The 24780-nt window shown below is 34.7% G+C and overlaps 2 protein-coding genes and 1 long non-coding RNA gene across 31 annotated transcripts; 1 reads left to right on the top strand and 2 right to left on the bottom strand.

Moving 5' to 3' along the window:
• On the top strand, window positions 6124-7159 carry LOC104739445 (protein BROTHER of FT and TFL 1-like). The gene is made up of 4 exons (XM_010459795.1): window positions 6124-6348; window positions 6446-6507; window positions 6596-6636; window positions 6797-7159. The coding sequence occupies exons 1-4, from the start codon at window positions 6148-6150 to the stop codon at window positions 7024-7026; spliced, it is 534 nt and encodes a 177-aa protein (XP_010458097.1). The 5' UTR covers window positions 6124-6147; the 3' UTR covers window positions 7027-7159.
• LOC104739455 lies at window positions 10365-20569 on the bottom strand. 29 transcript variants are annotated; one of them, XR_002035771.1, is made up of 44 exons: window positions 20427-20569; window positions 20221-20338; window positions 19989-20135; window positions 19777-19890; window positions 19532-19614; window positions 19298-19429; window positions 19166-19210; window positions 19016-19081; window positions 18894-18929; window positions 18626-18796; window positions 18492-18553; window positions 18192-18405; window positions 17974-18101; window positions 17739-17858; window positions 17492-17579; window positions 17340-17420; window positions 17095-17213; window positions 16837-16985; window positions 16687-16747; window positions 16437-16544; window positions 16215-16337; window positions 15949-16039; window positions 15665-15825; window positions 15410-15563; window positions 15165-15234; window positions 14762-14861; window positions 14386-14627; window positions 14124-14244; window positions 13810-13895; window positions 13515-13614; window positions 13348-13423; window positions 13173-13227; window positions 12980-13059; window positions 12779-12882; window positions 12603-12688; window positions 12284-12428; window positions 12130-12200; window positions 11952-12037; window positions 11794-11847; window positions 11562-11609; window positions 11361-11414; window positions 11077-11159; window positions 10882-11001; window positions 10365-10783 (listed from the first exon to the last, which is right to left on the bottom strand). It is a non-coding gene; the product is annotated as an uncharacterized LOC104739455 (long non-coding RNA). The 29 variants fall into 29 exon arrangements; XR_002035788.1 differs by having other exon boundaries at window positions 18192-18237; window positions 18313-18374; window positions 19777-20135; XR_002035776.1 differs by having other exon boundaries at window positions 18192-18237; window positions 18313-18405; window positions 19777-20135.
• On the bottom strand, window positions 21294-24774 carry LOC104739507 (mitochondrial inner membrane protein OXA1-like). Its single transcript, XM_010459893.1, has 10 exons — window positions 24671-24774; window positions 23842-24332; window positions 23581-23671; window positions 23080-23127; window positions 22857-22915; window positions 22508-22583; window positions 22286-22417; window positions 22087-22194; window positions 21950-22004; window positions 21294-21848 (listed from the first exon to the last, which is right to left on the bottom strand). The coding sequence occupies exons 2-10, from the start codon at window positions 24309-24311 to the stop codon at window positions 21583-21585; spliced, it is 1305 nt and encodes a 434-aa protein (XP_010458195.1). The 5' UTR covers window positions 24312-24332; window positions 24671-24774; the 3' UTR covers window positions 21294-21582.

Genomic DNA, 24780 nt, shown 5'->3' on the forward strand with positions numbered 1-24780 from the left:
TTTTTTTTGGTTAGAAAACTTTTAGCTGTTCTACCCACACAAAAAAAAAAAAACACTTTAATTGTAATGCATAAAAAAGCTGATTGGTAAAAGCTAGTTATATCATAATAAGTCAACTCTTTGTGATTTTCTGTTCATCATATTGGAATCTTCATTATAAATCATTAAATCTATATATGTACACATATGAGATGAAATAGCCAAAGTACATATACTTACACAGCTTGAAACTACACCGACTAATTAATAGTTTAATACTACTGTATCATCAGTAATTTGAAACTTCATAAATTCCACAAACAGATTATTTCACTTTTAGTTGTGTTTTGAAAAAAATCTTGCTAGTAATTTTATAAGAATTCAACTTCAAATATAGAGATCAACCACTTATTTCTTTTAATAAGACTTAATTTTTGAAAACACAATAGAGTTGATTATTCTTGCAGTTTGAGCTGACTTTATCAATGTGAATGAATTTATGAGTTTAATCGATTTACACTGAATATCAAAATGGAGAAATAGATATGGTTGATTGTATACTGTAGTACACTGACAAAAAAGAAAGAAAGAAAGATATGGTCGTACACTAGTGTTTTTGGACCTTACGTCAAAGTAGAAGGGATAAGAAATTAGGTTCGCACACTACTTTGGCTCATTTATTTATTTGTTTCGTTGAAAAATCATATGTCCCAATTCCACCACTCCACTGTCTCCCACCCCTCTTTCTTAGAAATCTAATATAATAAAGTAAGGTTCGACTTCCAAGAAAATTCCAACTGATTGTAGACAAGATTAATATACTGTAGATTATGTTTGTAATAAATGATTATTAGGCCATCTTAATTCTTTGTGTATGAAAAGTAAGCCGAGTAAGTTTATCTTTCTATGCAAATTTATCGACTTCTCCCAAAAATAATAACGATAAAGGAATTTACAATATAGTTTCTTTTTAAAACTTGCTTTCAAAACTTGACACGTGACACTTCTAGAGTTGACATCTAGAATTGACATCTGTCTATGAAAAAACTTTAATCCTAATTTTTGGCTTACTGCATTATTGCAATAACCAATTTGGCTTCTACCTCTAAGAAAGCTCCAACTGATTGCCACGTGACACCTGTATATCTGATATTTGTCCTTTTTTTTTTTTCCTTTTGTTTCTCATGGTTAACAAGGTTAATGGGCTGTGAGTTATGTTTGTAATAAGTGGTTATTGGACCACCTTAATTCTTTGTGTATGAAAAATAAACCGAGCAAATTTATCATTTTCTGCAAATTTATCGACTTCTCCCCCAAAATAATAAAGACAAAAGAATCCACTGTAGAGTTTCCTTTTAAATCTTGCTTTCAGAACTTGACATGTGACACTTCGGGAGTTGAGACCTGTCTATGAAAAAAACTTTAATCCTCATTTTTGGCTTAGTGCATTATTGCAATAACCAATTTTCACAAATAGGTAAAAACCAAATTACACAAATGAGTCATACTTATACATGAAGCCCACATTCATACATGGTCATTTTCATTATAATTTAAAACCATATATTATCCTCTATTTTAAACCCCAAATGTCAAACAATTAAAATACATCACCATAAATTTTGTGTATTCCTAATTCTATTAGAGAGACATTAATTCCATTCAATACAATGCTATAAATTAGAAACACAAAACATTTCCTTATATGAAAATGTTTTATTAAAAACAGTATCTAATATAATTGTTTGGAACAGAAACTGAAGCCCTTCCTCATATCCTGCAGAATTTTTTAACTCACTCAAAATATATAGGCTCTCCAGTTATGCTCTTACGAAACATGAATCAAAAAGAAGGACTTTGCAGTGGAACCAAATTAGTTGTCACATGTTCGGGTGCTAGAGTCATTGAAGCAAAGATCTTAACTGGTATAACAGTTGGAAACAAGGTTGTCATCGCAACGATAATACTCTCTCCACCTGATTCTAAGTGGCTGTTCAAATTAAGAAGACGTCAGTTCCCCCTTCATTTGAGCTATGCAATTACTATTAATAAAAACCAAGGAAAAAGATTTTAAAAAGTTGGTTTATATATTTCCCAAAACCAGATTTCAGTCATGGATAATTGTATGTCGCTTTATCTAGAGTAACATCAGAAGCAGATTTGAAGGTTCTGAACATGGTGAACATAGACAAGGAAAGATATAAAGTTACACAGAAGTATTCAACAAGGTCACCAAGTCTATGTAAAATAAGATATTCTCTCAATTAAATATTAAATAGGATCAATCATAATCTCTAAAACTTACTTGCAAACAAAAAAAAAAATCTACAACTTACTAACAATGATAAGAAGACGTCAAATCCTTCTGCGTTGGAGCTATAAAATGACTATTAATAAAAGGAAAATAAATAATCTTAGAAAAAGTTAGTTATATATTTCCCAAAACCAGATTACAGTCATGGACAATTGTATGTCATATTATCTAAAATAACATCAGAAGCAGGTCTGAAGGTTCTGAATATGGTGAACATGGACGAGGAGAGACATACAGTTACACATAAATATTCAACAATGTCACCAAGTTTACGTTAAAGAAGGTATTCTCTCAATTAAATATTAAATAATATCAGATCATAAACTCTACAACTTACTTGCATACAAAAGAACAAAAACCCTACAACTTACTATCAACGATACACAATATAAACATACGAATAAGATTCTTCGTGTGTGTGCTGCGTTGATACTGTGTTGATTAGGATAAGAATAAAAATAAAGATGTTTTGTCTGACTTCATAGTTCATATATTGCTTAGTTTATAACATAACATTTGAAGTTTTCCTGAATATGACGATATCCATATGCAGCGGAAATAGCACTGAATAATTTATTTACAGGAGAACCACGAGTAATAGAAAATAATCTCACAAGCTATTTATATAGTCAAGTTATATATTATTATTTTCAAAACAAAATCTCTAGATATTCAAGTAAATGAAGGACGGAAGAGTAAGAGACAAGAAAGTAAAAGAAGAATTCAATCGAAAAAGGTAAATGACTAAAATATTTGGAAGTCACTATAGGGGTGTTATTGGATTGAGGATTTTAATAGATTTTAATTAACCCAGGACATTAGTGGATTTAAAAGTCTAATGCATTTGTGTGGACTTTATAATGCATATAAGGTGGATTTGAAAGTCATTAATAATGTATTTTTGGTGATTGTTATGGATTTTTTAAAAAGTTATTGTTAGAAAAAATATATATATATCCATAAACTGTGTTATACACCAAAATTATATTAAATTAATAACACCCAGACTTTTACGCATGTCATAGAAAACTTGAATTAAACTGTATTTGTTTTCAATCCAGATTATTGGTGTAATTAAAAAACCCAGATGTCATGAACCCAGAAAAAAAAAATTAAAGAATACAAAAAAACACAGATCTGATGANTTGGTGTAATTAAAGAACCCAGATGTCATGAACCCAGAAAAAAAAAATTAAAGAATACAAAAAAACACAGATCTGATGAATAAGTGTGATTATATACAAAGGGTTTGAGGAGGAAGAAACAGAGATTGAACCCAGAAAAAAAAAAGTGTGATTATATCATAAACCAAAAAAAGGTTATAGATCATGAACCCAGAAAAAAAAGTTAAAGAACACAAAAAAAAAAATTCTCAAAAATAATACATGTCTGATGAATAAGTGTGATTATATAAAATGATTGAGAAAAAAAATCAAACAATAATATGTCAAAGGCTAGAGATCCATCTAAAGAGAGGAGAAGAAAATGAAATGATTGAGAAAAGTGTGGTATTGTGTTTGTTCATATTTTAGAAGCAAAGTACGTTGAAATCCAAAATCACACAAAATCCAATAGATATTGAATAACACTAGATTTTAATGGATTTTTAAAAATACCCAATTGAATAACACATGATTCTTAAATACATCAAACTCCTTTAAAAACCACAATCCAATACCAACGTATGTCCGAATATATACATAGCAATACCAACACCATCAACAAATAATCACTCTAAACCCCCAAACACCATCATTTCAAAAAAAAGTACCGTAATATAAGTAAGCTCTATACATTGTAGTATGAAATGAGCTTAACAGCAACACAGTCACACAACCAACTCATCTCAAAATCAAAAGATCACACGGTTAAAAAAAATAACATCAGCTACACAATCTCATATCCTCCAACGAGTAGATACTAAAATCAAATAATACACATTTCAGAAAAATAAACTAATCGCTATTTATGCTAAACAAAAAAATATGTATATATAAATAACTCGGTACAACGCACGAGACTATTCCTACTAATAAATAATGCAAACTTCATTTATTCATTTCATTATATAAAGAAATGTAAATTAAAAAATGAAGAATACCATAATTTTCTTGTTGTGACATAAATTAATTTTTCTTGATCCATATGTTTAATGTTGTATAGAGAGGCCAAACTTGCCAAATAGTATATATAAAAAGAAAGAACATACTAACTACTGTAGCATGGATTGTCTACAATGCCACCTTTCTTAATATTTGAAATATCGTCAAGCAACTATTGCTTCTTCAGAGATTCACATGCAAAAAGATAAGAGTGTGTCCCTAGAATTATAGTTTTGCCTAATATGGTCGAGGCTCAAATTCGAACACCATTTGACATTTTCTATGCTCTATCTAAAATATGGTTCAGTTCAATATTATAAATTTTATGATCCTATATTGCCATCCGTACGTGTGTTCCAAGTCAAATCACATGTTAGTGATTTACTCATAGTTTTGACTCCAAATATGTCCACGATATAATATAAAAAGTTTGTATTTGCTTTATAAATGTTCTAACGACACGAAGAAACTTTTCCTTAATACTGTTTTGAGTTAGGCTAAAAGCTAGAATATGTTACTATGTCAGCACCAATCAAATCATCAACGTGTTAGATTCCATGCAGACAAAAATTTTAGTTGTGGTTTATGTCGTCAACTAGAATCTATGTGCAGTACGTTGGTTATTATATTATCATTATATTCATAAATTTAGTCAAAAATTATTGAAATCTATGTGCAGTTGGTTATTATGTTATCAATTTGATCAGCCTAAAAAAAAATACTGGAATTTATTTTTTATATAAAAAAGTACTGGTATAGAGATATATACGATATGATTGTTACAGAACAAACACACTAAAATATGTCTCTATTCAACAATAATAGTTACAAGATTTATTGGCAAAAATGGCTACAGAAACAAGCATATACATAAAATTAAGGTGCCACTGTGTTTGGGCCACGTATTGGATTTGAGCATCTAAAATATATGATGAGAAACGAAACTCTCCATGTGGATTCTAAGACTAGAAACTAGAAAGTGTCTAATTAGATTCTTTGTCTTTATAAAGCAGATTCTTTTCTATTTTGTATTGTATTGTTTTTTTGTCAGATTATCTCTTCAATTCTTGTTAAATTATTTGGAATATCTACAAATCAATTCATAAGCCAATAATATCTACAAATCAATTCATAAGCCAATCATCACAGTATCTGGTTTTCATTTTGCATCGACACGCGGGCGTATTCTTTTCTCCATTTGGTGGATCGAATATTCTGATTGTAATGGATACGAAAATTATTTACTGTTTTTATTAAAAAAAAAACAAAACAAAACAAAACGTGAAGATAATTTTGAAAGTCTGACTTGATGTTTGCATTTATAATTTTTAAAAATTAATTGATAAATAAATCTTATGTTTGATAGCCAAATGCATTTACAAAGTTTTTTTTCTTCTTGTGTTGAAATTATTCTCCTTGTTTAAAATAGATTTTTTTTTTAATAGTTAAACAAATGGTAAGAAGAAGTTGTAGCTTATCCAATTATAAGAATGTAAGCCAATATGGTTAGAAATTACATGTAAGATATTTTACAATGTATAATGATGATGACAATGTCAAATAGTAAAATAATAGAGCTTTTATGGAAAACTATCTATCTAAATTAGTCTAGTAGATATACACACAAAATCCCCTTTTATCTTCCCATTTGTGCCAAGTCTCAAGATTCTTTTGTTAGCCTATAAAAAGCTGTCAAGAGAAACCATCATCATCATCATCACAAACACAAACACATTGGAAGCAAAAGAGAAAATGTCAAGAGAAATAGATTCACTAGTAGTGGGAAGAGTTGTAGGAGATGTTATAGAAATGTTCAATCCAAGCGTGACAATGAGAGTCACTTTCAGTTCCAACACAATCGTCTCTAACGGTCACGAGCTCGCGCCTTCTCTTCTCCAATCTAAGCCTCGCGTTGAGGTCGGTGGCCAAGATCTTCGTTCATTCTTTACCTTAGTACGTAATCATCTTTCTTCTAAACTAAAGTATTTATGTTAAGTACTTACCTAGTCCTCTCTTCTAACGTTTGCTGCTTTTCTTTTTCACTCGAAAGATCATGATAGACCCCGATGCCCCTAGTCCTAGTAATCCTCATATGCGTGAATATCTTCATTGGTATGTCGGTTAGATATATAGCATATTTCTTTTCATATATAAACAACGTACAATGTATAATATGTACTTTAATGTTCATCAAATTCAGGATGGTGACAGACATTCCCGGGACAACTGATGCTTCATTCGGTAAGAATAAATCACATCATAACACATGCATATATGTACATAGACTTTTGATTCACCTCAACATCTTTGGTCAAAATACATCCTCAAGCAAACACATTTTTGGACTAAGAGGACAAGTAATGATGTATGTATGTTGATGAATGGTTTGATTGATTTGCAGGGAGAGAGATAGTGAGATACGAAGCACCTAAACCGGTGGCGGGAATACACAGATACATCTTTGTGCTGTTCAAACAGAGCGGAAGGCAAACAGTGAGTGCAGCACCGGAAACAAGAGAGTGCTTCAACACAAATGCGTTCTCTTCTTACTTTGGTCTTTCTCTACCTGTTGCTGCTGTTTACTTCAACGCTCAACGTGAAACTGCTCCTCGACGACGTTCTTTTTATTAATTAGAATAACTCTACTCTATATTCAATAAAGTTATGGATGGTTAATTAGAATAAATCAAACCACTCCCAATATTGTTTAAAACTATCCAATTTATTTCAGGTTTTGTTGTTGTTTCTTAAGAAGATAATTAAAAGAGTGTATGTTATTCTTTTTTTCTCTCATAAATGCTTATCTTATACTCCATCCGTTTCAAAATATAAGATGTTTTAGAAAAAAAATTTGCTTCATAATATATGAGGTTTTCAAGTTTCTATGCAACTTTTATATTAATTTAGTATTTTATATTATACAGTATTGTTTATGATTGATTGAACTTGTTAAAAGTAAATGACTTATTAATCTGGGTCTTTTGTTAAAACATCTTATATTTTGAAACAGAAAGAGTATAATAAAGTATTTGCTTCCAGAACTTGACAAATGGCGTTTATGAAGTTGACACATGTCCATCAGAAAAGACTGAAGCCAAAAAATGATTAAAATCTACAATTATTTCTTCACATAAACCTACTTCATCTTCATTCTTCAAGGTCTTCTTCGGTGGGATGTGGCGGTCAATTCCGACAACTCCGAAGCTTTCTCCTTTAACATAATTAAAAACTGCCACAACCCAAGATTCAACTCCAAAGCTTTCTCTTCTGTGTGAGGAGAGGATTATAGAATCATTGGGTGATGAGCAAAGATTAGTGTAAAACGATGTCAAGTTTAGCACAGATGAATGATCATTACTCTTCTTGGTTTTGGTCTCTCGTCGTCGATGGAGTTAGCTATATCATGGTTTTGTATTTCTTGCAAAGTCCATACACATGATATAGCTAACTCCATCATCGAATAAGTTGTTAATCATAAAGTTTCTTTTAATCTTTGTTTTTGCCATCAAAGTAAATTGAATTGTTCAGTATACATATTGGTTTTTCATTTATTAGATTCCAAATCCTGAGTTCTTTCCCGTAAATTCCTAAGAATTTTTCTGCAGTTAATATTAATTTCTGATCTCTCTATTAACGTATACATTAATTCCATTTTAAGCGTATTTTAGACCTGAATGCTCGATTACTAAATTTTCTATAATTTAATGCATGATTGTTGGTGCGGGAATTAGCACCCCGACATACCGGTCTAAATCAGAAAGATAAATCGATTATTTTACCGGGAATCCGGTCTAACCTTGAATTCGGCGGTTGACTTAAGGCCCAGTCGGATCGGAAGGCCTAGCCCCGAGGATGGAGAGTCGACTTCCCAATTCGCCTCACGACCGACCTGATGAAGAAGAAGCAACTTTCCAAATCTTGGTTAAAGTTATAAGAAGAGTTAATATATTCTGTAATCTTGTAAAGAGTATAAATAAGGGGAGACCCCTCCATTGTAAACTATCGAGCAATTGAATACAAAAAACTCTTTTCTCTTTGTTCTTGCAAAAATCCTACCTTGAGCCCCAAGAGATCTAAACCCCCTTTCCAATTTCTAGCTTTGATCGAGTTTCTTGAGAGAATACTTCTTTGAATTTGTTTCCCCCTATCAAACAAATTCATTGTAAAAATCTAGTTTCTACAATGATATATTCAATCCATGTGATACAATTTTGAAATAAAAAAAAATTATTTTATTATTTTTTGGATGAAAATAATTTATTTCTTTTAATCTTTTAAATAATTTCAAATTTCAAATCACAATCGAACAAATTCAAAAAAAATTACTCTAAAAATGTTTAACAATATGTAATTGAGTTTATTAAAACATATGTAACGTCAAATAACACTCAATTCCAATAAGTAATAACCACAATAAACTGGATTTATTATTCGAATTAACTCACAAGTCACAACTATATCTATTGAAAGTTCTTTTTTTTTTTTTAACTCTTAATGAGCTAGAAATCATGCATCCCATTATGTTCGAATTCAATTATTACCTACATGCAAAACAAAATCTTTTCACTGAAATAAAATTTATTTGAGTTCTCGACTTTCTCTTATTGGACGAACATGTAAATTTTGTTTTTTTTGGAGAAAGACAAACTTGTAAACTACTTGTTGGTGCGGGATTCAGCGATAAATCATCCAGAATAAACTACTTTTTTTGGAGAGACTTCTCCATTGTAAATCATCCTGAATCGAATACAATAACCGAGTTCTCTTAGCAATAAACCCTAATTTCTTTGAGTTCTTCTTCTTTACTTCTAATGTCAAGGTTTAGATCTATTTTCTAGAGAGATTATCTTATTGAATTTGTTTCCCCTCTTAAACAAATTCATTGTAGAAACCTAGTTTCTACAATTGGCGCCGCCTGTCTATAATATAATATTTGATGCACTTTCTAATGTTCCTTATAAAATCAATAATGATCATAAATTATATTGCAGTCTACTTTGATACAAGCTACTTCAAGTGCAATCTTTGAAACATGAAACATGTTCAGTTATTGACATTCATATAGCTTGCCATATATAAATCTTTGTTATAGGAACTCTCTCGTTATCTCTCCCTTCTTCATGCTGAGATTGAAGCCCTTGTCTGGGTTATGCGCTGTATGATTGGGACGGATAACCAATTTGTCTTCTTTTTCACTGACTGCTCCGACTTAGTGAAGGTGGTGTCTTCGCCTTCCGAGTGGCCAGGCTTTACGCCTTATTTGGAGGACATTCAGGCAGATAAAAAGGAGTTCGGTTTTTTTCCTTTGTCTACGTCCCTCGTTCTTAGAATGTTAAAAGCGGATAATCTTGCACGGCAAGTTCGCACAGTTCCACACTTAGTTACCTATATAAACAATGTCCCTTCGCATTGACTCGTTTGAGCTAATCTTGTATTCTGTTGTTAAAAAAAAACAAAAAAAAAAAGAGTTACTTGGACCATATGAATGGAATTGGTGTCTTTAGGTTGGATTGGTCGTTTGCCAAAAAAAAAAGGTTGGATTGGTCATTTCAAGTTATAGTAGATTACATTTCACTATTATTGCCTTACATTTCACTACTGTAAAATAAGAAAATCGGACACATAGTAGTAGTTGTAAGAAAAACTTAAACTTAAGTGGCACCTTTAAATGTATATTCTTCTGATTCACAAAAAGTGTTATTTTGACACACTTCATACAAATTAAGAAAAGTTTGAATTATACATGTTTGTCCCTATTTAATAAGTGATCAATGATATAAGTACTTTGAGTTTAAGGGTAAATTAGAAAATTTAATACTCTCTGTTTCAAAATATAAGATGTTTTAAAAAAAAAAAATTTGTTTCATATTATAGGATGTTTTCAAGTTTCTATGCAACTTTTGTATTATGCAGTATTGTTTCTGATTGGTTGAACTTGTTAAAAGTAAAATTTCTTAATTTGGGTACACTTTAGTTAAAACATCATATATTTTGAAACGGAGAAAATATTAAAAAGTCATCACGTTCCAACAATAATGATAAAAATCTCTCTGTGTAAGCTACTACAGTAGTTCACTTTTTAAATCCAAAATCTTTATTCAATTTTCCTCTAACAAAAATTAGTATGCACCACTTCGGATCGATGACCTCTTCTTGCTGTTGTAAGCTGTTCTTCTTCCTTCCCTTTCTTCGCTCTCCAAAGCCTTGAGCCTCTTACTTACAGGACTCAACGATGTTGCCCTCGGGTTTACAGCTGGCGAAGGTGGCAGTGTCTGGTTCTGTGAATGGTCCTGCGTCATGGCTTTCATTTTCTTCAGAGCTGAAATCAGGTCAAATGATGGTTGTTGACCTGGAGGACTTGGAGGCAGTTCAGGTATGCGCTTAATCACTGTCATTAATCACACCACATAAACACCATTCCAAGTTAGTAAGTCTGACAAATGTCCAAGATTTCAACATTGTTATTTAAGTTAGCAGAAACTGTACCTCAACGGTTATCAAGAATGACAGTCCTGTTATAACCGGCAAGATGTATAAGCTGCCGGGAGTTGTTAGATCGGTAAACTAAAATACCCCTCCTGTTTGGAATTTCGCCATATTTCGAATCTGGGAAAAAAATTAACTCATTTGAGACAAACAACGTAGCCCAACAAGCATCTTCAAAGATTAAAAAGGTCTTACAGCAAGAAAAAAGCAGATGAACAGAGGCCCCTGAATAAGCATCCCTTTCATTGGAGTGAATGGAGTGACACCGTATCTGTAAACTATGAACAAACACTGTATGGTCAGTTGGACATTTCAAGAAAAAAAACTCAAAATGTAAGGAGACTACACCAACTTAACAGCCTGCAGAGCAGACGAGCTATTGATCAACGAGGGGTAATTTTAACATAAACTCCAAATTTTAATAACTAGAATTCTTGATTATCAGACCAAAGAGATGTTTAAATTTACAAGCAGCTTACTCTTTAAACAAATTCTTCTTCATTTTTTTTTTGACCTGCCATCGTAACGGTGCCCTGAACGCAAATAAGGGGGACAAGATAACAATTTTTAAATTTTTTAAAAAGATGTAGATAAAAAAATCCAGTGCAAAAGCTATTGGCAGATTAGCAAAAGTGAGGAGGAATCCATGATGTTTGGCTGTAATAACAAAGTTAACATACCTTGTTTTGCATTTCCTCCCGGATGGACTCCAACCGTGGCTTCATCAGCTGCATATAATCATAGAATAGACTTTTACTGAAGGATGCAACATACAGCAGAACCAAGTATAAATGCCAGAAAATATAAGTTTAAGTGCATAGACTTATCCTTTTGTATGTCAAAATTTGTTTCAGAACCTGAGTATGTAAACACACAAGCAAGACAAAAAATGTAATTGTTGAAAGAACTTACAGCTTATGTTGCCTTCTCTACAAAAGCACATCTCCCATTCGGAACTTACAGCTTCTGTTGCCATTCATAGAATTCGTTCAGCCACATTCGATCAGGATAAAAGGGTTCAAGATCCTCCATTCAAAAATAAAATGAAAAGGATAGAACAGACCACCTACCTGATTTCCAATGTTGAGAGGTATGACATCACCCACCACAATGTGTCATAGATTGAAATATCCACTCGCCTTCCACCTCTTGTCACCTGCAGCAATCAGCACAGGTGTAGTGTAAGTAAGGAGGGAACAAGAAAAATATTATTGAGGGAGGAAAAATTACATTGGTGCAAATCTATACCTCTAGATGTATGTTTCTCTTTTCATCACTCAAGTTTTGAAAATGGAGATGCTGTTTGTAGTCACTGACAGCTGCAGAGGAGAAGAAAGCATCAGAACAACACAAAGAGTCATTATCAAAACTTCACATATTAAGTGAAACAAGTTAACATTACCTCTGACAAGAATCACTGGAAACGCAATGCTTCCTACATCATACCAATCTTCTTTGATACCCTGTCGATATTAGTTTGATCTACAAGCAGCTTCCTTGGCCGTTGAGTTTGATCTTCAAGCAGCCTCCTCCAGTCCACTAGTCAACTGAACAAACAATCTGAAATTGTAATTTCAAAAAGCTAGGCACAAACATGAACTGTATAAATAGGCACCTCTGAGCAAGAAGCGTTATGATTGGTAATCCTATAAGAATTATAAAAAGCAGTTGAAACTGATAAGTTGGAACCAATGTAAAAAATGGTGAAAAGATTCATGTACCTAACCACCGCAACAGTTCTCCAAAAATTTCCGTGTGACAAAGACTTCTCCTGCAGCTTGCTGGTAGCTATTTGGAGCATGTATGGCTGCAACATAGAACAGAGGAAAGATCAAAGTTAGAATTGTGACAAATACCACTTTGTACGAATAATTGTTTTGATAGGCTCGGCTCACACTTGAGTTACTGTTTCATCAACTTCAGCAACTTTAATGAGAGGTTCTCCATTTAGAGAATCTAAAAGCGTGTGGTGATTAGAAGATCCAATCCACTTTACCTCCACTATAAATATAACACGGAAGTAAAGCTCATCAGCAACTTAAGTAAGAAGATTTAAGTACCAAATACATAATTCTATCTGAGAAGTAAACACACACACCAAAGCTCTGTACTTCAGCAGGATGAGCACCAGATAGCTCCTTGGCATCTAGGGTAGCAAAAGGTATCAAATGACTCAATCTGCAAAAACAAAAATACAAAAATTAAGTCAAATGAAGACACTCTTTTAGATTGATCACATTCAGACATCAATTTGGTAATCAGAATGGAAACTTAAATAGATTTTGTGTTACCTTAGTAAGGCGAGCATATGAGCTGGTCTTTGCCAAGATATCTCCATAGTACCTTCTGTATAAAAACATGAACATGAGTTTCGTATCTTCATATGTATAACAAACTGAGAAATAATAACTCAACAAGAAGAAATTGATAGAGAATTCACCAAGGCCGAAGCAAACCATATGATACCTCTCTGGAGATTTGAAAGGGTTATGGAGACCACATGCATGAGGGCACTGGGAGAAGCTGTCCACATATATAAAGGCTGCAACATAGAAAAGAGGAAAAATAAAAGTTAGAATTGAGACAGATACAAATTGGCAGTAGGAAGAAGAACGGTTTTGGTAGGCTAGTACCTGAGTTTCTGTTTCATCCACTTTAATATTGAAAGATTCTCTCCATTCAGAGGATCCGAAAGCATGTTATGATTGGAAGATCCAATCCACTTTCCCTGCACTATAAACAAAACACAGGAAAAAATCTCAGATACCAAACACAACAGCACCTTAGTAAGAAGCTTACCAAATTACAAAATTCAATCCGAGAAGTAAAGACACACACACCAAAGCTCTGTAGTACTTGAGCAGGATGAGCACCAGATAGCTCCTCCTCGGTAAAAGAGTATAAGGTGGATTATATATAAATGAGTACCTAGAACCAGTTTGATGTTGTTACTGTAAGGTGAAGTTCATCTCTTGTTTCGGTTCTGAATCTTCAAACCCTAGCATATCACCGATCTGCACACAAAAAGAAATATAGAACTAGAATTAGCTTCGTCAATTTTTATATATTTCTTTTGAAGTTCTGACATAAAGGGAAGGGAGAACTGTTACATACATACCTTCAAAATCAGTTTGATGATGTTACGGTATGAACGCCGGAGACCGTGTTCTACCAGATATTAGAAAACTACCCAACTGAGATCAAAACGAAAAGAGGCACATAAGCAAAATTGGAAGCCAAACCGTGGAGGAGAGAGAGGAGCAGAAATGCTGGTAGTCCGGTGAATGCAGCTCTGAGTACAAGGAAGTGTAGCTCAGACACCTCTTCTCCGCCCATCAATTTGACTAGCTCATCATGTACAATCTGCAACATATCAATGATCAGTACTATTGAAACCAAACATGATAAGAGTGAAACAACTATAAAAACCATTATGCTAATGTAAAAATATGGGGAAGGACTAAGGAATAAGGAGATGAAACAGAAAAAAAAAAAAAAAAAAACCTTCACCAACTGCTGATCTAGTCCGATCAGTCAAACCCATCACTGAATGATAAAAGCATCATCCAAAACCTGAAATGATAAAAACGACAAGTAGATATTAACATGTAATGAGAAGAAAAAGAAGACCATAGAACCAAAGTGAATATTCAGAGACAAATAAAAGAGATGTGTTTAGAGCAAAAGGAACCCATGAGAATGCCTGAGGAAGATCACTGATTGATGATAAAAGCATCATCCAAAACCTGAAATAACAAAAACGACAAAGTAAATATTAACATGTAATCAGAGAGAAGAAAGAAAGAAAAAAAAGAGAGAAGCAAAGTGAAAATTAAGAAGTGAACATGTAACTTTGTACCAAGAATATCAGAAACTAAACCTTGTAGAGTCGTATACATCATACATAGACAATTCCATCTATAGCGTCAACCTTAGTAAGTAGCATCACAAAGCATCAAGAGACAGTACTGATCCCATTCCTGAAAAAAAAGAACACACACACAAAGTAAGTTACAACGATGTAAACCCTACAAACCATCAATATTCAAAGTTTGACAAGGATACATCAAAAAGCCATATCACCGACCAATTATTATCATAGTAGCAACCTCCACAAATATTAAATCAGTGAGAAGTAAATAACAATGTCATTCAATTTTAGAAACCCAAAAGTGAAAATATCAGAAGCTATAACGAAAGCAGAGGAAACGAGTGACAAAGTTTCAGAAAAAAAAAAAAAAAGAGAGAGAGCAAAACAGCGATCAATCAATCATATATAGCACCTTTAGAATCAAACCGTAGGAGGAGGGAGCGAGCGATGATGATCGGATCATAAATTTGTTTCAAAAAAACCTGCAAAAGACAGAAGAAGAAACTTACTTAATCAGATTAAGAAGAAGAATAATAAAGAAACAAAAAATACCTTCAAACAATTGGGAGGCTCGCCTGTTAGCAAAACCGCCAAGATAATCTAATTTGAGCTCAAGGGAAAAAAAAAACAGAGAAAGAGAAGAAAAAAAAATCAAACCTTGGCCTTTGAGCTCAAGGGCAAGCGGCCTCCTCAACCGAACAAACAGCTTGGCTCTTAACTTGGCTCCTTCCGTAATGCAACTTTCATGGCCAACATGCACCTACCAAACTCCATATCTTCGATTTCAACCAGCTCCATATCTCTTGCCTCGCTACTCAACACAGGACATCACAAAGAAAGAGAAATATGAGAACTGCAAACAAGAAGAAGAAGAAGGAGGATGAAAAGAGAGAAAGTGAGATCAGAGAGTACCAAATGTAATTGTATCCGAAGAGGTCTTTTCAAGGGACTCGTTGTCTAAGAGAATGTGAGAATACAAGAATGACATCTAACGCACCCATTCTGCAAAGGTATTGGCATCATGCTCCTCATGGCCTAAAGAACCTGGCATGCTTTTGCTGCAGGTAAAATACCTATAAACCAAAACAATTAGAAGGTTAATGTTCATTCATGTTCAAAGCACTAGGAAAAGTGTAAAATTTATTCCTCTAACCTGTGAAATTATAATTCTAGAAGCATAGGCAATAATAGCTTACCCGACATCTGAGTAAATCCCGAGCTGTGAACATATCCGCAGGTGCTTTTAATACCAGAAGGGAAAGTTGACTTCTTCGGCACCAGACTTCCCTGGAAAACAGAGTTGAGGAATATAACATCAAGTAAAACTACAGAACAAGAAATGAAACCAGGAATCACAAACAAGTGTCTGAAACCTTATTGTCATGAGCAATTTCATCAAGATTTCTGTACTGCGAGTAACAATATAACTCATAAATCAGATATAAATGTTATATCATATTACCTTGGCGTCATCAAACGTATGCCATATCTGAGGAGCTGACATCACATAAGAGGAGTAATGACCAAAAGATGCTATATTCCAAAGATGCTCCACAATGGCATAAAGATGGTATTTTGTAGAAACCTGAAGAAACAAAATGATAACCAGTTATTAAGTTAAGACATGGAAATCTCAAGATTATTTTATGGAACCAAAAGGTCACTTGGGAATTGGAAGCCAAACCGTGTAGAAGAAAGAGAGAAGCTTAATTGCTGGTCGCCCGGTGAATGCAGCTCTGCGTACAAGGAAGTGTAGCTCATATACTTCTCCTCCACCCATCAATTTGACTAGCTTAATCAGCAACAAATCCATGATAGGCCACACGTTAGTACTATTGAAACCAAAATGATGGAGTGAAACAGCTATAAAAACCATTATGCTAATGAAAAAATATGTGGAAGGACTAAGGAGATGAAACAGAAACAAAAGATACCTTGGCCAATTGCTGATCTGGTTTGACTCGACGAATGACTCCCATCCCAACGGTTTGGTTACTAACAGATTGAACAAACCTTCTCACATGTTAGCAAAACCGCCAAGAGAATCCTACATTGAGCTCAGTATTGAAAAAAAGAAATCGAACCTTGACCTTTGAGTTTGGTCTGCAAGCAGCATCCTCGAGTCCACCAGTCAACAGAACAAACATCTTGGCTTTTCACTTGGCTCCTTCTGTAATGTATCTTCCATGGCCAACAGTCATTGATTTCAACTACCTCCATATCTCTCGTCTCGCTACTCAACAATCACAAAGAAGACAAATAACCAAAAACAAAAAAACTTAGAAACCACTCAACTGAGATCAAAACGGAAAAAGTAACATAAGCAAAATTGGAAGCCAAACCATGGAGAGAGAGGAGCTGAAATGCTGGTAGCCCGGTGAATGCAGCTCTGAGTACAAGAAAATGTAGCTCAGATACTATCTCATCCACCCACCAATTTCAGTAGCTCATCAAGTACAATCTGCAACATATCAAAGAAAAGCCACACTTCAGTATTATTCAAACCAAAACGATAGAGTGAAACAGCTATAGAACCATTATGCTAAGGACTAAGGAATAAGGAGACGAAACAGAAACAAAAAAATACCTTGACCAACTGCTGATCTGGTCTGACTCCACGAATGACTCCCCATCCCAACGGATTGGTCACTAATAGAACTGAAGAAACCTTCTAACCACCAAGAGAATCCCAAAACTGAGCTCAAGGGTAGAAAAAGCAGAGAAAAAAACTGAACATACATCTGAGCTCTTCACTTGGCTCCTTGTGTAATGTACCTTCCATGGCCAACAGTCTTCGATTTCAACCAGCCCCATAGCTCTGGCCTCGCTACTCGACACAGAACATCACAAAGAAAGAGAGAAATATGAGAATTGCAAACAAAGAGCCAACTGAGAGTAGAGAGTACCAAGTCTAATTGTAAACAAAGAAAGAATTGTAAAAAAAGAAACATGAGAAGGAGGATGAAAAGAGAGAAAGTGAGCGTACCAAATCTAATTGTATCCGAAGAGGTCTTTTTCAAGGGACTCGTTGTCTTTTGCTTCCTCTTTGAGAGTACCAAATACTTCTCCTCCACCCAGCAATTTCACTAGGGCATCATGTACAAATCTGCAACAATGCCATGATAAGTCACAGTTCAGTCAAGGCTCATCATGTACTACCAAAGCTAATTCGTTAATGCGTAAAAAAAACAAAAAAAAAAACAGAGAATGAAGAAGGGAACCTTGGCCATTGAGTTTGGCTCTCTCCAAGCTTCAGAGAAGCAGACCTTGACAACAATCATGTGTACAAGTTATGAGCACTTGATTGAGTCCTTACGGCGTAGTAAAGTGCACGGAAGCCACCAAAACTCTGCAGGAAAAAAAAAAAAGAGAAACAAGAAATCAAATGACAAGTAGAGTGACTGAATTAGACAACACAAAGACATATAAAAAAAATTACCTGACCCAAAATAGTCCATAGTTCTCGTCTCAGCGGCTCAGCCACTCTACACATAAGTCATAACATCACAAGAATTGGGAAGACAAACCATGGAGGAGAGAAGATGAATTGCTGCTGGTACCGTTACACCGGTGCGGCGGTGAATGCACAGTGCTCTCTCTCCCTCTCTCTCTCTATTCACACCTGAGAAATTTTAATTGCTGGAAAATTTTCCCTGAGAGGCAAAATAAATAATCATAATAATAATAATCTTCTAAATGATTATAAATAAATAAAAATAGAAGGGCTGAAAAAATTCACCTGGGCTGGGCATGTCTTGTTTGATGGGCTGAAGTTGTTGTTATTGGGCCTTTGTCGGCCTGCTGAACACACGCACGAAATAAAACGATCAATCCACACACGAAATAAATCTGAAAAATCAAGAAGGATCGAACCTTGGCCTTTTTTGAGTTTGCTCTCTCCAAACAGCAGCCTCCTCAAAGTCCACCAGTCAACTGAACAAACAAACATCTCGGCTCTTCACTTGTGGCTCCTTCTTTAATGTATCTTCCATTGCCAACACTTTTCCATTCCACCCAACTCCATAGCTCCATTACAATGCTTACCTAGCCAAAGTAACAGTGTATTATTTCAAACAGAGATGGAACCAATACAATTAGGAAGAGACTATTATTCAATGTGAATGAATAATTAATACCGTACCTTGCTGTCCACTCTAAGAAGAGGTTTGTTAATTACCTGCATCACACACAAATCTATGGTTTCAAAACAAGTCACAAAACAGAGTTGTCATCAAATACAAACATCTAGGAAGAATGTGTTACCTTAGGTAAAGCGAGCATATGATCTGCCTTTGTCGAGATATATCTCCATCTCCATACAAGAGGTATCTGTACAAAAAAAAAACATGACCATAAGTATCTTCGAATATAGAACAAACCAGTGGAGATTTGAACGGGTTATGGAGACCAAACTTATGGGGGCCGTGGGAGAAGAAGCTGTCCATCAATATATAATGGCTGCAACATAATCGAACAGAGAAGTTAGAATTGAGAGTAATACAACTTCGCAGTAGCAATAAAGGCTTTTTGATAGGCTAGTAGTACCTGAGAGTTCTATGTTTCATCCACTTGAGCAACTTTAACATTGAAGGGGTTCTCTCCAATCAGAGGATCCAAAAGTGTGTTATGACTTATGATTGGAAGATCCAAATCCACTTTCCCGGCTGCACTATAAACCTAACACACAGGAAAGTAAAAAAGCTCAGATACCAAATACAAAAGAAACTTTAGTAATAGTAAGCTTACCAAATTCAAAGTCTGACAAGTAAATACACACACCAGACCAGAGAGCTCTGTCGTACTTTAGGAGCAGTCTGAGTACCAGAGAACTAGCTCGTAGAGTCGTAGGCATAGGGTTCAATCTGCAAAAACAAAACAAAACACAGAAAAAATTAAAGTCAATGGTTGGATTCTGATGAGAGTAGAGACAAGGTGATACGATACATAACAAACAAAGAAAAAGAAAAAGAGTATAAGGGTGGATAATATATTAAAACAAAACATAAAAGAGAGTTAAAGAGAACCAGTTTGTTTGTTTGATGTTGTTATTGTAAGGCATCTCAGTGTTGGTTCTGAATCTTCTTTGTCAGTTCTTCAAACCCTAGCATAGCGACCATGTTCTGAATCTACTTTCGTCGCTTCACAAGAAAAAAAAAAAAAAAAGGAAAAAAAACCAAATCAACAGAAATCAGAAACGAAGAAAAGGAACAAGAAGCACAAAATTGGGAAGACAAACCGTGGGGGAGAAGAGAGAGATCGAGACGAGTTGAATTGGTGGGTGAGGATTGAGGAAGCAAGAACAGAGTAGCAGACACGCAATCTCTCCTACACGTCTCGACTCGATGATGGTTTTGCAATCTTGTCCGAAAGAAAAAAAAAAACCCTAAAAACAAAAATCAGACAAGTATGAGAATTGCAAAACAAGAAGAAGAAGAAGAACAGAGAGAAAGAGAGAGATCAGAGAGTACCAAACAAGAAATAAGAAGGGCTCGTCGATCATCGTAGTCTTCGCTAATTCCTCTTTAGAAATTGGCCCGTTCGTGTTTTGGACTGGAAAACATCTCCCACCGTTGGATAAGACAAGACCTAACAACAATATCAGATGTTAGAATTTTGGAAATCCGTTAAATTCTAAGATGAAGGAGAAAAGCAGAGAGTAGGGAAGCGTACTTACTTAACTTGGATAGAACGTATATCTCTACTACAATCGGGTCTTCCCTTCGGCTTCATCGATTCATCATCGTCTCGAGAGACCACCGGCGGCGACAGAGCGGCTTCGCTCTTCGCAGAGAGAACCCAAAATATAAATAAAATTAAAAAATAGAAAGATATGATTTTTGTTTTTCCATCGAGTGATGTAAGAGTATTTATAAGATTTTGTAGGGTTTACTAACTCCTAATAATAAAATAAATAGGATTTCCTTTTTCCTTTTCTTTTTTGTTTTGTTTTGCATATTTCTTTTTCTTTTTTTTTTAGATTAACGTTTCTTTTTTTTTTTGCAATTGTACTATCAGATCACAAGATTCACAACGGTAAGATTATAAATAGTAATAAAAAAAGAATTGATGTTTTATTATGATTTGTTGTAAGAAGAGATGTAGTTAGTATATTTATTTATAAGTTAAGGTTTTTTAACACAGACAAAAAAAAAAAAAAAGAAGACTTGTATTGTTTCTTTTTTTATATGATTTATCAGCATCATTCACAATATATATAGGCTATCACAATTATAATATGGTTCATTCATTCTAAAGAAACCAGTATCATTCACATACACAAACACATTAATTGGAAGACAAAAGAGCAAATGTCAAGAGAACTAGAACCCCACTTATGTAGTGTGGGAAGTTCATGATATAGGAGGAGATGTACGTACTAAGACATGCAAATGCAGCAGCGTGACAATGAGAGTCATCCCCTTTCAGTTCCAACACTATCATCCTCTAATTAACGGTCACGAGCTCTCGCACCGTCTCTTCTCCTCTCTAAACAGCTCCCATATATGTTTAAATTTATTTCATATTTTGTTACTTAACAAGATAATTAAAGGAGCGTATGTTATTCAAATTGTTTCTATAAAAACAATCTTCTATTCTCTAACCGGTAAAAAACAAACATACCCTACCGTTCCATAAAATTATCAAGGAACACATATGATTTCACTAGTGTAGTAGCTGACACCTCCAGCTTTTTTTAGCTCTCAAGAGTAGTTTCCATCAATAATGGGAAAATTCTGTGTATGTAGTAACTAGTTCACTTTCTTGACTCAAAAGCTTTATTAATTTTTCCTCTGGCCGGCTAGCAAAAATACTATATGCACCCTTCTGGATCACCTCTTCTTGCTGCTGTTCTTCTTCCTTCCCTTCACTTGGCTCTCCAAAGCCTTGAGCCTCTTACTAACAGGACTCAACGATGTTGACGAGGCCCTCGGGTTTACTGGCGAAGCTGGTAGTGTCTGGTTCTGTGAATGGTCCTGTGTCATGGCTTTCATTTTCTTGAGAGCTGAAAACAGGTCAAATGATTGTTGTTGACCTGGAGGAGTTGGAGGCAATTCAGGTATGCGTAACATCTTCTTCACTTGAGGACGCTTAATCACTGTCATTAATCACCACCACATAAACCATTCCTTGTTATTGTTTCAAACCTAGAATATGCTGCAATTAATTAGGAATCTTGATTATTACACACTCACTCACCAAGTCCATACATGAGGGAGAACATGTTGGATGTAATCCAGTAACAAAATATAGCCTGCAAATAAATTTTCGCAGAGACATTAGAAAATACATATCACAAAGTCTTTGGGGTTGCTATTACCGGTAATAATAATAACCTGTGGAAAACTCATTGTCATGGGCACCGTGAGGAGAGCGAACCCCCGGAAAACATTTTTTATTGTGCCAGCCATCGGATTCCCTTCCATGCCTTCTTGTGCATTACACTGGGAAGTAACAATTTTCAAGCTTAAGTTAGTAAGTCATGACAAATGTTGAAGATGTCAACATTGTTATTTAAGTTAGCAGAAACCGTACCTCAACGGTTATCAAGAATGTCAATCCTGTTATAACCGGCAAGATGTATAAGCTGTCAGGAGTAGTTAGATCCGTAAACCATAATGCCCCTCCTGTTTGAAATGAAGGTACCTTCTCTGCCATATTTCGAATCTGGGAAAAAAATTTAACTCATTTTGAGACAAAAAGCCTCATGATAAACAACATATCCCAACAAGCATCTTAAAGATTAAAAGATCTTACCGCAAGAAAAAAGCAGATGAACAGGGGTCCCTGAATGAGCATCCCTTTCATTGGAGTGAATGGAGTGACACCATATCTGTAAATTATAAACAAACTCTGTATGGTTATTTGGACATATCAACCAGAATAGCTCAAAATGTCAGGAGACTACACCAACTCAATAGCTAGCAGAGCAGCCGAGCTATAATATGACATAATATGATGAACGAGGGGTAATTTTGACATGAACTCCAAATCTTAAGAATTAGTCTAGAATTCTTGTATCAGACCAAAAGAAGTTCAACACTCCAAAAGAGATGTTTCAAGTTGATTTCTGGTCAAAAGAAGTTTAAGTCTAAAAGCAGCTTACTCTTTAAACAAATTCTTCATCTTCTTTTGACCTTCTGCCATCGTAACGGCGTCCATGCCCTGAACGGAAAATATGGAGAAAAAAATTAAAGAAAGATGTAGATAAGGAAATTCGGAGCTAAAGCTGAGTGGACATGTAGTCAGTGCCAAAGCTATTGGCAGAGTAGCAAAAGTGAGGAGGAATCCCATGTTGTATGGCTGTAATAACAACAAAGTAAACATACCTTGTTTTGCATTTCCTCCCGGATGGACTCCAACCGTGGCTTCATCAGCTGCATATGATCAGACAATAGACTACTGATGGATGCGGCATACGGCAGAAAAGATAGAGAACCAAGTATAAATGCCACAAAATATAAGTTAAAGTTCATCGACTTATTTATGCTTTTCTTTTATAACTTAAATTTTGTTTTAGAACATGAGTATGTAAACACAGAAGCAAGACGAAAATGTAATGGTTGAAAAGTAGGAGATCCGCATGAAATTTACAAGTACTTCCTTTATGATTTATTGGAGACTTGTGTCATTGACTACAGTGATGTGAATCTCATTTCCTATTCTATTGAGAGTTCATATTCCACATGTAATGTTTAATAATTTCATAATCGAAAAAGCATGTCGAATTCTCTAAACACAGACAATCTCCATATCTGAAATGACTTTATATAGGCACTATCCTAAATGGTCTGCAAAGTGTAAAAAGGAGGAAAAAGGAAGATACATACCGCCAACTTTGTCGTGTCTTTCATTTGTTTGATCAAGAGAGGAACTGTTGATGACCGGATCAATATGGTTGCTACAACAATGGACGCCCACCTGTTAATAGCCGGAAAGGATATGAGGAAATGGTAATATATTAACCATATGCTATGTTCAGAATATAACTCATATATATCCAGGAACTCAATCCAGAACTATTCAGCTAACATTTGATGTATAATACTTAAGATCAACTCCAGGCAGATTGTTGAAATCAAGTTCCTTACCACTCAAAGCCCGTGAATGAATGCACCATATCAATGCAATGTTGAAGGGCAGCAATAGGGAAGAAAGAGTCAGCAGCTGCAAGTGTAACTTCACTGACTGCAGCAGCAGCCTGAGCTGGAACATCTTGCAATGTTGATTCGCTTATGACTTCTGCAATATCAGACATCACACCAATATTTTCCGAACCGACACCAGGTGCACTTGACATGTAACGATAGAAAGCAAAACCAGAAGCAGGAGCCAGAGGCAAATGTAAGCCTCTTCCTCCTCCTCCCGGAATTTTGGAGAAATCAAAGCTGTTGTTAACGGAGCTTTGGTGAAGAAAGCTATGGTAACTTCTTTGGGATGTTTCTTGACAAAATGATTCCCCTTCATGATCATTTACACGAGGAGGTACAATATGATAAACTGGTTGATTCCGACGAGCGAAAAGTGTGGACCTTATAGATAAGGTTCGCCTGAAAGCCATTTTCAGAATCTAAACAAGATCCTGCAAGTAGTAAAAAGGACAAATTACTAAATTAGTGAAACTGTAATTTTGGTCATAGACGAATTAAAAATGTGATTTTTAGATTAAAGAACAAAGCTTTTGTCATCCTCGATCTTACTAACAAGATCCTTACAAGACTCATACTATAGATTGAACTGTGACATATGAAAGAACCAGAGCAGATTTGAAATCAGAGACTTAAACATACAATATCCAAATCTAAGCTAACCATATGGTAGAAACAAGCATTTTAAAAAACCACAAACAGAGTAACAATCAATAGCAGCAGAGGAACAAAACCAATATTGAACAGAGAGAATCTGAAGAAATAGTGAAACCTGGAAATGGAAGAAGAATACGGTGGCGGTGAGATGAGACAGCTACGGCGAAAACTTGACGACGATGATGAAGGGGTTTTAGAACGGCCCAAAGTTTTTTTTTTTTTTTT

Source organism: Camelina sativa, chromosome 2 (genome assembly GCF_000633955.1).
Source record: "Camelina sativa cultivar DH55 chromosome 2, Cs, whole genome shotgun sequence".
In the NCBI taxonomy this organism is placed as follows: domain Eukaryota; kingdom Viridiplantae; phylum Streptophyta; class Magnoliopsida; order Brassicales; family Brassicaceae; genus Camelina; species Camelina sativa.

Excerpts from the sequence above, each read along its gene's own strand:
- LOC104739445 (XM_010459795.1), top strand. The coding sequence starts at position 6,148 with ATGTCAAGAGAAATAGATTCACTAGTAGTGGGAAGAGTTGTAGGAGAT. Across the intron at positions 6,508-6,595 it reads ATGCGTGAATATCTTCATTG|GATGGTGACAGACATTCCCG; the intron begins GTATGTCGGTTA and ends CATCAAATTCAG. Across the intron at positions 6,637-6,796 it reads GACAACTGATGCTTCATTCG|GGAGAGAGATAGTGAGATAC; the intron begins GTAAGAATAAAT and ends ATTGATTTGCAG.
- LOC104739507 (XM_010459893.1), bottom strand. The coding sequence starts at position 24,311 with ATGGCTTTCAGGCGAACCTTATCTATAAGGTCCACACTTTTCGCTCGT. Across the intron at positions 22,916-23,079 it reads GGGAGGAAATGCAAAACAAG|GGCATGGACGCCGTTACGAT; the intron begins GTATGTTTACTT and ends TTTTCCGTTCAG. Across the intron at positions 22,584-22,856 it reads ATGAAGAATTTGTTTAAAGA|ATATGGTGTCACTCCATTCA; the intron begins GTAAGCTGCTTT and ends TATAATTTACAG.